General features: G+C 39.9%; 1 protein-coding gene across 5 annotated transcripts in view; it reads left to right on the plus strand.

Moving 5' to 3' along the window:
• The first annotated feature begins 516 nt into the window (after positions 1 to 516).
• Positions 517 to 13,739, plus strand: part of lrig1 (leucine-rich repeats and immunoglobulin-like domains 1) — a 104,346-nt gene continuing 91,123 nt past the window's right edge. For all 5 annotated transcript variants that reach the window (XR_007249256.2, XM_048547935.2, XM_048547936.2 and 2 more), the window contains exon 1: positions 517 to 985. Coding sequence is in view for 4 of the 5 variants with exons in the window: in XM_048547935.2 (XP_048403892.2) it covers positions 774 to 985 (212 nt within the window). In the remaining variant the exon portion in view is untranslated. The remainder of the gene's footprint in view (positions 986 to 13,739) is intronic.

Genomic DNA, 13,739 nt, shown 5'->3' on the forward strand with positions numbered 1-13,739 from the left:
AAGAAACTTTTCCACGTAGTTCAGCTGGTTGCTAAATTAACTGGTCGATTAAGCGCCGTGCTGTTTTCGAATTTCAGAATTTACATTTACTCCGCTTATGGAAGCTGTTTGCTTAGAACAGCCATAGCAGTCTATTTTCATATTCAGGTAGGTGTGTTTTTGTAACTCATGGACATATCATTTGGTTCTCAAAGTGTGAATAATGCGTTAGATGACAGCGTTAAAATCGCGCGCTCTCCCTCTCTGTCTGATGCGTGCAGTCAAGACAACAGGAGGCTCCCGCTGGGCACTGCCCTTTAAACGCAGTGAGGGGCTGGAAGAAATGCGAGACTTTTCACACCCGGGCCTGGGAGCAGGGTAGGGGGATGCGAGGGCGGGGAGGGACCCACCGGGACCCGCCCTCTTACGGCCAATTTCTGATTGATGTTCCTTAAAACCAATAGATGACGGATTGTCATGAATGTTTGTTCACATGATATGGAAGTTGGACCAATAGCACGGAAGGAGGGATGGAACGCCCCCGCTGCATCCAACGTGGGTCGCGGCTGGCAAGCGCGAGTGGCTTCACATTAACGGCTGTTCGCAAATGGTCAGCAGGGAAAATTAGTGCGGAGCAACTCTGTGAGGCTACGGCGGGGGAGTTCCCGCTGAACTCGGCTTTCTTTCGAAGTAGGGGAGCGAGCGAGTTACCTACCCTCACTCAGCCGATCGGTGTGTGGGCTGGAGCTCTTAGGTTGTGTTCGTGGAGCGGCGGTCACTCGGTGCGAGGCAAGATGGCGGCGCTGCTGCTGCCCCTGTTGCTGGCGTTGAGTACCCCTCGGCCGGCCGCGTGCACGGAATCGGAAACTGGAGGCGGCGGTCGTTCTGTCACCCCCGAGGCCTTGCAATGCATCCCGGGCTGTACGTGCAGCGGGGAGCAGCTGGATTGTAGCAAACAGGCCTGGACTCAGATTCCCCGCCAGCTGCCTTCTTGGGTCGTCTACCTGTAAGTACCCTCGAGGTGTTTTCATCATCTGCTAGGACCTGTCAGGATTGGGATGAGGAGTGCGCAATCCACCATTTACCGCCTAGTGTACATTGCACTGAAGCTGCAGACTTCACGGTCTTTACCGCAGCCTCAAATACACCGATCGTAGACATGAATAGTTGGCATTGTAGTTTTCAAAGAAATTCGAATATATGGTCACTTTCTTAACTTTCAAATGCCTGTACACTATAATTATTCTCAGAGGCGAGCTTTGCTTATTCCTTGATATACAGCGATGCATGTTCGTCAATGCAAGTTCAGGAATGTGGTATTTATTTGTGGTAACGTATCGGACCTCGCAGCGAGCATGGGTTGTGCTCACTTCTGAATTGTTGCACAATGGAAAAATAAGTAAGGGTTTGTTGACATTTGAATTTCTTTCATCCCGAATACAATCTACATATTTGTCTAGTCTAAAATCCTGATAGATTTGTTTATTTTGCATTCTTTCGCCTGCTGAAAGGGGTGCAACTTTAGTACAGCGATATCGTAGTCTTGCCAGTAGTTCTTCGCATTTTTGAGTTTCGAGTGTTGGGGTTCGTAACTGTTATGAAGCAAAATGTGAACGAAAAATTAGCTTTGGTAAGATGATGGGATAAAGGATCGTCAGTTTTCCTCAGCGTTTTGCGTCACTTGAGATTGAAATTGGTGACCGTGGAAAATTCCATAGTTGGTAGAAATTAAGAAAAATGGATTGGTTTAGTTATTTGAAACTTGTGGTTTCATTATCAAATCACTTAAACAGCGCGTTTTACAAGAATCGACCATTAAACAAAAGGAGACTGTATATATACGTGACACTTCGTTCAGGATATTAACCAAACTATTAACAAGCGAAGATAATTCTTGCAATTTACCTTCAATGTGATTTGTTGTGTGTTTTGTTAAACTTTGACTTTACTTATTGTAGCATCTTTTGCAACTTCTTCTTTCTTGGCTATTGCGGGGTGACGGGGCTAAATCTTTGGAGAGCTAATTCCATAACTAGGTAATTAGGCGGCTCACTTGTGTTCGCTGGCGATATAGCTTTTCCAGAGACTGCTCGGTTCATTGTCACTGCGACGTGGTTCTCATTCACTTGGCTGTTGCCCGGAGATGTTGATTGGCAACATGCCTGCGTCGAATTCAGTGCACATATGGTCCTAATGCTCGTTGCAGCTTTGCAAGTTGTGTTGTAGCTATGCCGGCATTTGATTTTTCTAATCTTGGTATAAACGCATTTAAAGTGGAAGTATATATCCGAGTGTTAACCTGCATGGTTTCTATCTTCGAGGAAACTTAGCCTCTTTTCGCGACTTTGTGGTTAGCTTAGTTCGTTTAGATTTTTCACTTTTGAATGCACTTTAACAATATTGTCTGGGCACTGCTAAGAGTTACTCCCTTCGACATTTATTTACAATACGGGGATTTTGAGACGATAAGAAACAAACTGTTTTTCCAAAATGAGTCTGGTGACAAATTATTTCAATTCTGAAATTATATAGTGCTTTTTGTTACCTTTGCTCAAAAAGGCAGAACTATTTGCCAACCCTTTTAAGATTTGCAAAACTTAAAAAAAACTCCTCTTAAAGGCTTAGCAAACTTGTTTATTAAAATAAACTGCCCAAAAATAAGGTAATAATAAGTTCCCCTTTATTCAATGTTATTGATCTCAACTGGGTGATATTGACCTCTGCTTGCTTTTGAGGAGGGTAGCATTGATCAGAATTCCCTCTTCTGATCATTGGTCAGTGACTCATAACGGAAGTATTAATGGACAGTGGATGTCTGCATAATTGGTTATGATGCATCCCACAGTCAAATAATGATTTGAGCCAACTGTCTAGTTTCTTCATCATTAATGAGATGAGAGTGTTGCTGGTTTTGCAGCATTTATTGCCCACCCCTAATTGCCCAGAGAGCATTTCTGAGTTAACGACATTGCTGTGGATCTGGAGTCACATGTAGGCCAGACCAGGTAAGGATAGCAGTTTCCTTCCCTAAAGGACATTAATGAACCAGATGGCTTTCTTCGATTGACAACGGATTCATAGTCATCATTAGACTCTTAATTCCATATATTTATATTGACTTCAAATTCCACCATCTGCTGTGGTGGGATTTGAACCTGAGTCCCCAGAATATTTTCTGTATCCCTGGATTAACAGTCCAGCAATAATACAGCTAGGCCATTGCATATAGTCAAATAACACAGAGACAAACCCTTTGGTCCAACTCATCTGTGCCGACCAGACATCCCAATCTGATCTAGGAGGTAGCAAGAACTGCATGTGCTGGATTCAGGGTCGATACAGTGTGGAGCAGGAGGAATACAGCAGTGTCCTGATGAAGGGTCTAGACCTGAAACATTGACTCTCCTGTTCCTCTGTCACTTGTTCCTCCAGCTCCACACTGTATCAACCCAATCTGACCAAGTCTCATTTGCCAGCATTTGGTCCATGTCCATCTCAACCCTTCCTATTCATATGTCTCTGTGTGAAAAAATGACCCCTTATGTCCGTTTTAAATCTTTCTCTCCTTGTACATTAAACCTACATCCTCTAGTTTTGGACTTTCTCTTTCCCACCCTCCTACCCACACGTGCGCACGCACACACCGCACCACACATGCTCCGCATGTGTACATACACACAGAAAATGGCTTTGGCGATTCACTGTATCCATGCCCTTCACGAATGTCTAAAGCCGTCCCAGGTCACCCCTTAGTCTCCGACTGTCCAAGGGAACAAAGCCCAGCCTGTTCAGCCTTACCCTATCTCTCGAAGCCTCCAGTCCCAGCAGTATCTTTGTAGATCTTTTCTACACTCTGTCAGTTTAACAACACCCTTTGTACAGAAGGGCAACCAGAACTGAACGCGGCCTCACCAATGATCTGTACAGCTGCAACAAGACGTCCCAGCTCCTTACTCAATGTTATGACCAATGAAGGCAAGCCAAACACCGCAGTCACCACCCTGCCTGCCTGTGACCCTACTTTCAAAGTCTAAATTGACATTTTACAGTGATCATTCAGTGATTTAGTTTTGTAGTTCATCCAAAGTCAATTTTTCCATTATAACAAAATGCGGAGCTGGATGAACACAGCAGGCCAAGCAGCATCTCAGGAGCACAAAAGCTGACATTTCAGGCCTAGACCCTTCATCAGAGAGCTCTCTGAAGGGTCTAGGCCCGAAACGTCAGCTTTTGTGCTCCTGAGATGCTGCTTGGCCTGTTGTGTTCATCCAGCTCCACACCTTGTCATCTTGGATTTTACAGCATCTGCAGTTCCCGTTATCACTGATTCAATTTTTCCATTAACAGCTTTGAGGAAATTTTGTATTACCTGTAGAATATATTCCAATAACCTTTCAAAATTAAGGACCAATGGTTTGAATTACACATGCAATTTCTCTACCACTTTCAGTTCTCTTAATTCCCACAGCCTGAGTTGAAAAAATATTTTTCTCTTCCCTATTCCCATATTGACAAAGAAAGTTTGTATTGCTTAAAGAAACATTTTTGCATGAATGGAAGTCACTGACGAAAATTGTTATTGTCATCTACTGTAGAATTCTGTTGAACTTTTAGTCAAATAAAATTTTGCACTGGTTTGAAGTAATGCAGGTTATGATCATGAGCTTCTGAATTTCTATTTCTCTCTTTAAAATTACATTGTGGTAAATGCAAATTGAGAAAGTGTAGAGAAGTCTTCCTTCCAAACGTGTTTTACAATCATTGTGTAAATGTACATTGAACAAGGAGTGATCTGCAGGGAAATGTTTGCAGGAAGGTTTGTGCCATAGTGATTCAATGTTATAAATTTACCGTTTTCAATAGCTGACAAACTACTAGCCTGGATATAAAAAAGCAAGTTGTAAACGTGCCATGTTGGTCCATGATGTTTGGATTAAAAAAGAAACCTTCTATCTTGGCAAGCAATCAAAAAATAGTAATTTTCCAAGTCTGATCAGAGGTTTTGGCTAAAGCTTTTTCAACCTGCATATATTCCTTTGCTAGAGAAAACTTTCACACCAGTTCAAAAGTACTTTAAACTTGAAAATATTATTAATTCATAGTTACACAGAAATTGAATCTTAGTATGTTTCTCCTTAATTGTATGAGGAAAAATGAGATTTCAACATCAAAAGTTTTGGTTTTTTCGCATAGACAGTATTACGAGTTAAGAAGTCACATGCCTGTACATTTGTTTAAATTTCCTTTAGAATTTTGCATACCTTTATGAAAGTAGGCTTATAGAAAGTTAATGTCTGACCTTGATTTTGGTGTATATTAACAACAGTCGAAGACTGTTTTAAAATCCTTAAATCCTAAAATTTGACAATTATGTTTTGCTTGAATTTTTTTTTGTGGATTTATTCTTTAGACTTGAAAGCTTCTAATGTCAAGTTCAAATTTACATCAGCCAAATGCTTTGAAATTTCAAAAGAATAACATTTAACATTACAAAAAAAATTCTAAATACTGCTTATTCTTCCAATTTGCGATTTATTGTTTGGTAACTTGTAACAGAATCAACATAGAACAAACAATAGTGCAAGTCATCTACATAGTGTACAGTACACTGAGTAGGTATGTTTTTTAAAAAAAAACTACAATTGATCAGATACATTTGGAAATCATTTCACTAGTATTTTTCTTGAAACCCATTCATTAATACAGGTTATTGTAATTTTTTTAAAAAAATAGTTTGAACTAGTTGAATGAGCTCCAGGAAGTACTGGGTGAAAGAAGTGTTGATGCTGAATTTAAGGGAAGCACCAATTGTGTGAATGTGTTTTGACAAGTAAATCTTGAGTGGTGTTTAAAATTACAGTACATTTTTGTTATATGCAATCGTTCTGGTACTAAGCTGGAGCTTTGTACCTTCATGGTGGAAAATCTCATTAAACTTCACATTTTTTCATTTATTCAATGTAATTATAATAAGTTCTGTTGCATAAGTGGTTCGCTTTCCCTTTACATTTCTGTTATCTCAAACAACAATGGATGTCTATAGGGATTTCCAGAAAGCATTTGAAAAAGTCTTTTACAGGTGATGAAAGTAAGCACATGAAATGTCTACTCTCTCCTTCTTATGCATGTCCTTGCGAGATAATCAAAAATTAGTGGTCACTTTTTTAAACAAAAAAAGTTGGGTAGCCTATTTAAGACAGATGAAGCAATTTTTTTTCTAAAAGCATCGCAAGTCTTTGGAACTTTATTGCTTAAAAGGTCATGGAAGCAGGTTATCTAAATATTTTTAAGGCAGTGATGGATTCTTGGTAAGTGATGAAGTGACTGATTATTAGGGGTAGGTGGAAATATGAATGAGGTTACAATGAAATCAGCCATGATCCTATTTAGTGGCAGAGTAGGCTCAAAAGGCCAAGTGGTTTACTTTTGCTCTTGGTGTCTTGCGCTCTCGGTCACTCACTCTGACGTTTGCTGTTGTTCTCTTGCTCCACTCCCTCTGCCATTCACTGTTGCGCTCTCTCTCTCTCCGCTCCCTCTGTCGTTTGCTCTCTTGCATTCGCTCTGTCTTTGTTCTGTTGCTCACTCGCTTGCTCTGTCACTTGCTTTCTCTCTCTCTCATTCTCGCTCTGAGTGTCTCATCCTCTTTATAATGTCGAACTGATAAGATAATTACTGATTACAAAATTGACAGTTGAAGTTCACTTTGGATGTGAGCAATCGGTAATTTCCATTGGAAGATTATAGGCCTTGGAAAAGGGAAATGTTTGGTACTCAATGCGCATGTTGCTAATAGCTAGTGTTGATGTTGAGGCTCATTAGATTACATTACAACTGTAACTTTAAAGTTAGAGTAAATGAAAGTGTTCTCGTGACATGTTCTGAAGTGTGCCTGACAAATCTCTGTCTGTAGTTTGATTAGGGTGGTTGGAGATCAGGGAAGGACTAGATTATTTTGCTGAGAATTATGTATAGTGCAAGGTATTTGTGATTGTGGACAATTTTGAGTTTATGTAGGCCCGCTGGGGTAGCGTTGGTATTGGATTGTTAACGGATGTACTATAAACTTGCCTGTTTAATTCAAAGACAAAAGGAAGCTGTATCAAATATAGCTAATTAGCTAGCTGCAATGCTAATGTGTTGCCATTGTCCTGACGTGGCTAATTTGAAAAACAAATATTTGAATAGACTTTAAATTGGAGCTGGATTTGAGGAATTCAGAAACAAGTGGCTAGAGATGGTCATTCTGTTATTATTTGGTGAAATGGGAATACAGAAATCTGTTGGACGCTCAAGTAACGTGGACTTTTAAATGGGTGAGGAGTATAAAAAAAGGTCACCCTGAGTTTCAGTTAAGGTCGCCAGCCAAAAGAAAATAATCTTTAGTCATTGGTGTTTTTTTCTAAATAATTTGTGACAGCAAAAGCCTTTATGTAAAATATTGTGCCTTTTTGCCAAGCTAATAATGGGAGCGTTTTAATAAAAACTGGAATTTCAAGTCTCTTCATACAAGTTATCAGTCTTCCCAAAGATCATAGCAATGGGACACTGGTGCAACAAAGATTCATACTTAGAACTGGGCCATTTATGAACAAAATCAGGAAACTCTGTTTAAGTTAAGTAGGTTGCAGAAATTTGGAAAATACTGTGACAAAAGGAAACAGAACTGATGGAAACTTCCAAGCTTTCAAACTTTTTAACTGGAATAAAATTGATTCTAATTCATAGTTTGATTGAGTTCTATGATCTCTTGATTCACGTAATATCACAAGACTGACATCAAATTAGGTGATCAGTCTAATTTTGGGTTTGTATGGGCTTAAAGGGTAAGGAGTGAGGTGTAAGGGACTTGTCTTTAAAGTATGAAAAGGAACTCTGATAGATTAAAACAGGGCTATTCAGTCCAGTTAGTCCCACCCCCTTATACTTCATATCCTCTCACTATCTCTTCTGTAAATATATATCCAGTTCACCTTTTGATGCATACTATTGGATTTACGATTACTGTCCTTTCAGGCAGTGCATTGCAGATTATTGTGTCCAGCTACTGGTTATTGATAGGAAGGGAAGTCATTTTTGAGCAAGACCATTCTTGCATTATGAAACATTGATTTAGGAGACATTCTTGTTTTGACAGTATTCCACAATATACAGATTGAGGTCTATATTTTGTTCAGCACTAATACATCTGTTTTTCAGGTATTAATATTTAATTTTGCAAAGGTTTTGTTTGCTAGGTATTTACAACAGTCTGCATATAATGTGCATTTTAATAATTGTTTCAAAAGTGTAATGAACACCACAAGGATAACCACATGGCATTGAGAGAAGCTGAAATATCAAAATATAAAGCACATATTTTTTAAAATATCAGAAAAAAACTTCCATGATTCTTTTTCAATCTTCACAGGAAGTGAGATCCTGATCTTGTAAATTTTTAGTTTAATAGGACCAGTGAGATTGTCATTGATTTTAATACCTGGTTTAAAACCACTGAAAATGTTAAGTGAGCAATGTGTGCTTAAATAGATACGTATAAAGTTCATCAGTCACTCTGCTGATTGCATCTGAAAGATTGTAACAACGCACTGAGTAGAGGAGCAGGATAGTAGTAATAACAGCTTGTGGATTTAGACTGCACATAAGCACATGGCAGAAGACAAGTTTTATACAAATGACAGTGAGCACCAACAGTTTTTTCATCATGTAATTGCAAATTTTAGGCCATTGTGTAGCATATTTTCTTGGAAATTTTAAGTACTGTTTAAAACGTAACTATGGTAAAGTAGAAATGTAATGACTAAAATGCATGCAACAAACTTACTTCAGAGCAGCACTTAAGATAATGTACAACTTTAAATATACTTTTCAGTTTCAAAAATCCAGAACAATTTACACAAATGTTAGTAAGGAAGAAATCAAAATATTGAGGAATTTCAGGTGTAATGCATTTGTTTTTTTGTTATAAATGCTTTTGAACTCATTGTCCTGTGAATGGAAATATTTCAAAGAACCAAGTGCACAAATGAATGCAAGGTAGGGGATCTGGTTCAGAATAAAGATATAATTATATCCAGTGTTTGGGGCATACTATGAAGCAAATAATATTGTTTATTTAATTTGTTCTCATTAAGCTGTGCACTTTTTAAAATTTTCTTCTTGCTAGTTTGATTTTCACCTTTCACGGCATGTATGTAATTGGAGGAAACAACATTTTGTAACTAAAAAATGAGAATTTATTTTTCAATTACATTACATTTTACTGAAGTTGGTTTAAAAATGAATATTGTCAAGAAGAACAAGAGAGATCCTTGTTCTTCAAGTAATATATTTGGGCTTGCATCGTCTTTAGTTGTAAGTGGAGTACTTGTTGCCCAATTTGTTCACTTCAAGTTATGTTATCTTGCACTTCCTGTGTCAAGCTTCACCAGTTTTTTCTCTAGCTTTTTTTTCAGTAATTTTTGAGTTGCCTACCCAAATTCCATTTAAAATTGAGTCATAGTCATATGGTATAGAAACAGGCCCTTCAGCCCACCATGTTGCTGTTGATGTAAAAACACCTCTTTTTATGGCGAACGTGGTGGTTCATTGGTAGAATTCTTACCTGCCACACATGACGCTTGTGCTCAATTCCCAGCCTATGCATAGTACTCCTTTCCTCCCTTTTTTGGGGAGGTGATGACATAGTTTAATTTTATATTTTTAAAAAAACCTGTACTTGATCCAGAGAATACTACAACCTGGCATTTTAAGTGCTCATCCAGATGCTGCTTGAATGTTGCGAGAGCACCTGCCTCAAACACCCTCTCAGGCAGTAAGTACATTGCATATTTCTTCTACCCGCTAGGTGGAAAGAAAAATTTCTTCAGATCCTGTCTAAACCATTTGCTCCTCACCTTGAACTTGTGCCCTCTGGTCTCTGACTCACCTGCTATGGGGATGAGATTCTCATGGTCTGCTCTGTCTCTTTTCCCTCTTAGAATTTTGCAAGCTTCAGTCAGATCCTCTTTCAGCCGCCTCTCCTCCAAGGTAAACAAACCAACTTCCCGAAACTCACTTCTAACCCCATGCGATATTCTAGCGAATCTCCACTGCACCCTGTCCAGTCAGTCACATTTTTCCAATAATGTGGTTACCAGAACTGTACACAGTATTCCACGTTTGGCCTAACCAATTGTTTATAAGGTTATGAGAGATAATGGGAACTGCAGATGCTGGAGATTCCAAGATAATAAAATGTGAGGCTGGATGAACACAGCAGGCCAAGCAGCATCTCAGGAGCACAGTTTATACATAGTTTATAAGGTTATAACAAGACTACCTTCCTCCTGTATCCTATGCCTCAGCTAATGAAGGCAAGCAAGCATCTTGTTTGCTGTGTTTGGTATGTCTCAAATTTGATTTACTCTTGTAAATTGGAAATTAATCATACCAGTGATGACTTATTACTGAGTACTCATCAAAGTATCTTTCCAAAAAGTGATTGTTGTATCTAAAGAAAACAATTCAAATCAAGACTATTGAAGTATCTTGCATTAATGACAGATATGACTTTGACTAGGAGTGCAGACTTGAGTTGGACTTAAGATATAAATAAGGATTTGACTTTTCTTGTCTATAGTCTGCTGACTCAGAAGAGCCTGTTAGAGTGGCACTGGAGTTTCCTGATAAAAGCCTGAGGGGCGAGGCCCAGATCGAGCTCAGTTGGAATAACAGTTATACCTAACAGAAACCTCCTGTCAGAAATTGAAAATGCTGATGGAATTGACATCAGGTTAAAAAAACAGCAGTGAGCTGGTCCATAGTAGTAGATAAATTTTATTTTTGTCCCATTTAAAAACTGCCTTCAAGCAAAGATAATTGTTCTAGCTTTATAAGAGAAAATTTAATTAAATTTAAGCTAATTAAAAAATTAGGATAAGAATTTTATAGATAAAGATCTGAAGGGGAATTCTGACCAACGTGTTGCACCGCTTGCAGTATGTGGGAAATTCTAGATGCTCCTAGAAATCTGGATGACCACACCCTGAAGGAAGTGCTGCCAGTTTTATCATCTTGAGCATCAGGTTTTGGAGCTGAGTATCTGCTGGCAGCACTGGAGTGCATCCACAAGGTTGATAGTCTTGTTGGTAGCATCTTCTCGGAAGTCGTCATCCTGCAGGCCAAGGAAGTGCAGTCAGGAGGTGAGAGGCAAGAAAGCACTCGAGTGCATTCCACTGAAGAACAGTTTCGTTGTGGTGGAAAACAGTGAGAGGAGGTAGATAGAATAGATGAAGACTTGATCCGGGAGAAAGAGGTTTAGATTCCTAGATCACTGGGCCCAATGCCAGAGAAACTCTCACTTGAACTGCAGGTGAGTTTGTTAGTGTTCTCGTGGGATTTTAAACTAATCTGGCAGGGGAATGGGATACAGAATGGAAGTACAGCGTGGGTGATGCACAGATAAATGGAGAAGAAAAGCCAAGACAGTTTGGCTGGCAGAACATGTATGGTCAAGCTAAGACACAATTGGTCTCTGTAGGCCTGCATGGTACTTATTTTATTGCAAGATGTCTTGAAAATAAGACAGATGCATTGAAGATATTGATTTAATGCATGGGGGTATGGCCTCCATATTGTCAAGGGGATATGGCGGTAGTAGGGCAGGACTGGTGGCTCAATATTGCAAGAAATAGATTTTTCTAGTTATCCCTGGCAGAGTGGTAAGAAGTAGTATAAAAATACTTGCAAGAAGATCCGTGTTAGAATAATGGGAGCCTTTCAAAAAGGAAGTAGAGCATGATGGCCATAGGGGTGTTTTTGTGACTGGAAGCTTGCGACCAGTGAGGTTCTACACTGATCAGTGTGGGGCCTTTCCTATTTTATAGCATCTATAAATTACTTAGACTTGAATTATAGGAGGGCTGATCAGTAAGATTATGGATTCTATGAAAATTGGTGAGCTGGTAAATAGCAGGATGACTTTGGATTACAAAAGAGCATAGACAGGCTGGTCAGATGTGCTGATCAGTGGCATATGGAATTCCGTACAGATAAGTGAGATGTGATGCACTTGGGCAGGACAAATGCCAAGGCAAGGCATGAAGAATGGTAGGATTCTGAGACCTCCGATGCATACGTCCACTATTCCTTAAGGTTGCGAGACAGACGGATAAAGTGGGTTGCCAGGCATATAGGTTACTTGCCTTCATTAGCTGAGGCATAGAGCTTAAGAGCAGGGAGGTGATGCTGGAACGATTTAAAAGTTGACTATTGCCATAACTACAGTATTGTGTGCAGTTCTGGAATTCACATGCTAGAAGAGATGAGATAACACTGGAGAGAGTGCAGAGGAGATTTACTGGAATATTTCCTGGGCTGGAGAATTGTATAGTTATGAAGAGGTATTTATAGACTGAGGCTGATTTCCATGAAGCAGAAGGGCCTGGGTTTTGGAGGAGGAGGCATGATTGTGCTATATAAAATTGAGGGACTAAGACTAAGACTAAGTAAACAGGAAGAAACATTTCCCCTTGATGGAGGGATCAGTGCCAATGCGAGAAATTGAAGGTATGGGGTAAAGGTTTAGAGAAAACGTGGGGTAAATTTTCTTGCTCATCCAGGGGGTGGTGGGAATCCAAAACTCATTCCCTTTAAGGGTGGTAGAGGCAGAAACCTTCATAAAAATTAAGGACTTAGATGTAGTGTCGTGAAGCCAAAGAACTTAGGAACAGGAGTAGGCCATTCAGCCCCTTCGGCTGTACTGCCACCCAGTGAGATGGCTGATCTGTGCCCTAACTCGTGCCTTTGGCCCATGTCCCTTAATACCTTTGCTTAAGAAAAATTTATTGATCTTAGCCTCAAAATGAACGACTGATCTAGCATCAAATGCCATTTGTTGGTGAGTGTTCCAAACCTCTACCACCTCTTGTGTGTAGAAGTGCTTCTTAACATCTCTCCTGAATGGGCTGGTCCTAATATTAGTCTATTCCCCCCCAGTTCTAGAATGACCAGCCTGTGGAAATAGTTTATCTTTAACGACCCTGTCTTTTCGTATTCTAATCTTGAAGACTTCGATTAGATTACGTTTTTAACTGCGGGCCAAGCACGGCACAGTGGGATTAGAGTAGTTATAGAACATAGAACATTACGGCACAGTACAGGCCCTTCAGCCCTTGATGTTGTGCCGACCTGTCATACCAATCTCGAGCCCATCTAACCTACACTATTCCATGTACGTCCATATGCTTATCCAATGACGACTTAAATGTACCAAAAGTTGGCGAATCTACTACCGTTACAGACAAAGCGTTCTATTCGCTTACTACTGAGTAAAGAAACCACCTCTGACATCTGTCCTATATCTTTCACCCCTCAATTTAAAGCTATGCCCCCTCGTGCTCGCCGTCACCATGCTAGGAAAAAGGCTGTCCCTATCCACCCTATCTAACCCTCTGATTATTTTATATGTTTCAATTAAGTCACCTCTCAACCTTCTCTCTAATGAAAACAGCCTCAAGTCCCTCAGCCTTTCCTCGTAAGACCTTCCCTCCATACCAGGCAACATCCCAGTAAATCCCCTCTGCACCCTTTCCAAAGCTTCCACGTCCTTCTTATAATGCGGTGACCAGAACTGTACACAATACTCCAAGTGCGGCCACACCAGAGTTTTGTACAGCTTCACCATAACCTCTTGGTTCCGGAACTCGATCCCTCTATTAATAAAAGCTAAAACACTGTATGCCTTCTTAACAGCCCTGTCAACCTGGGTGGCAACTTTCAAG

This window comes from Stegostoma tigrinum, chromosome 11, assembly GCF_030684315.1.
Source record: "Stegostoma tigrinum isolate sSteTig4 chromosome 11, sSteTig4.hap1, whole genome shotgun sequence".
NCBI lineage: Eukaryota > Metazoa > Chordata > Chondrichthyes > Orectolobiformes > Stegostomatidae > Stegostoma > Stegostoma tigrinum.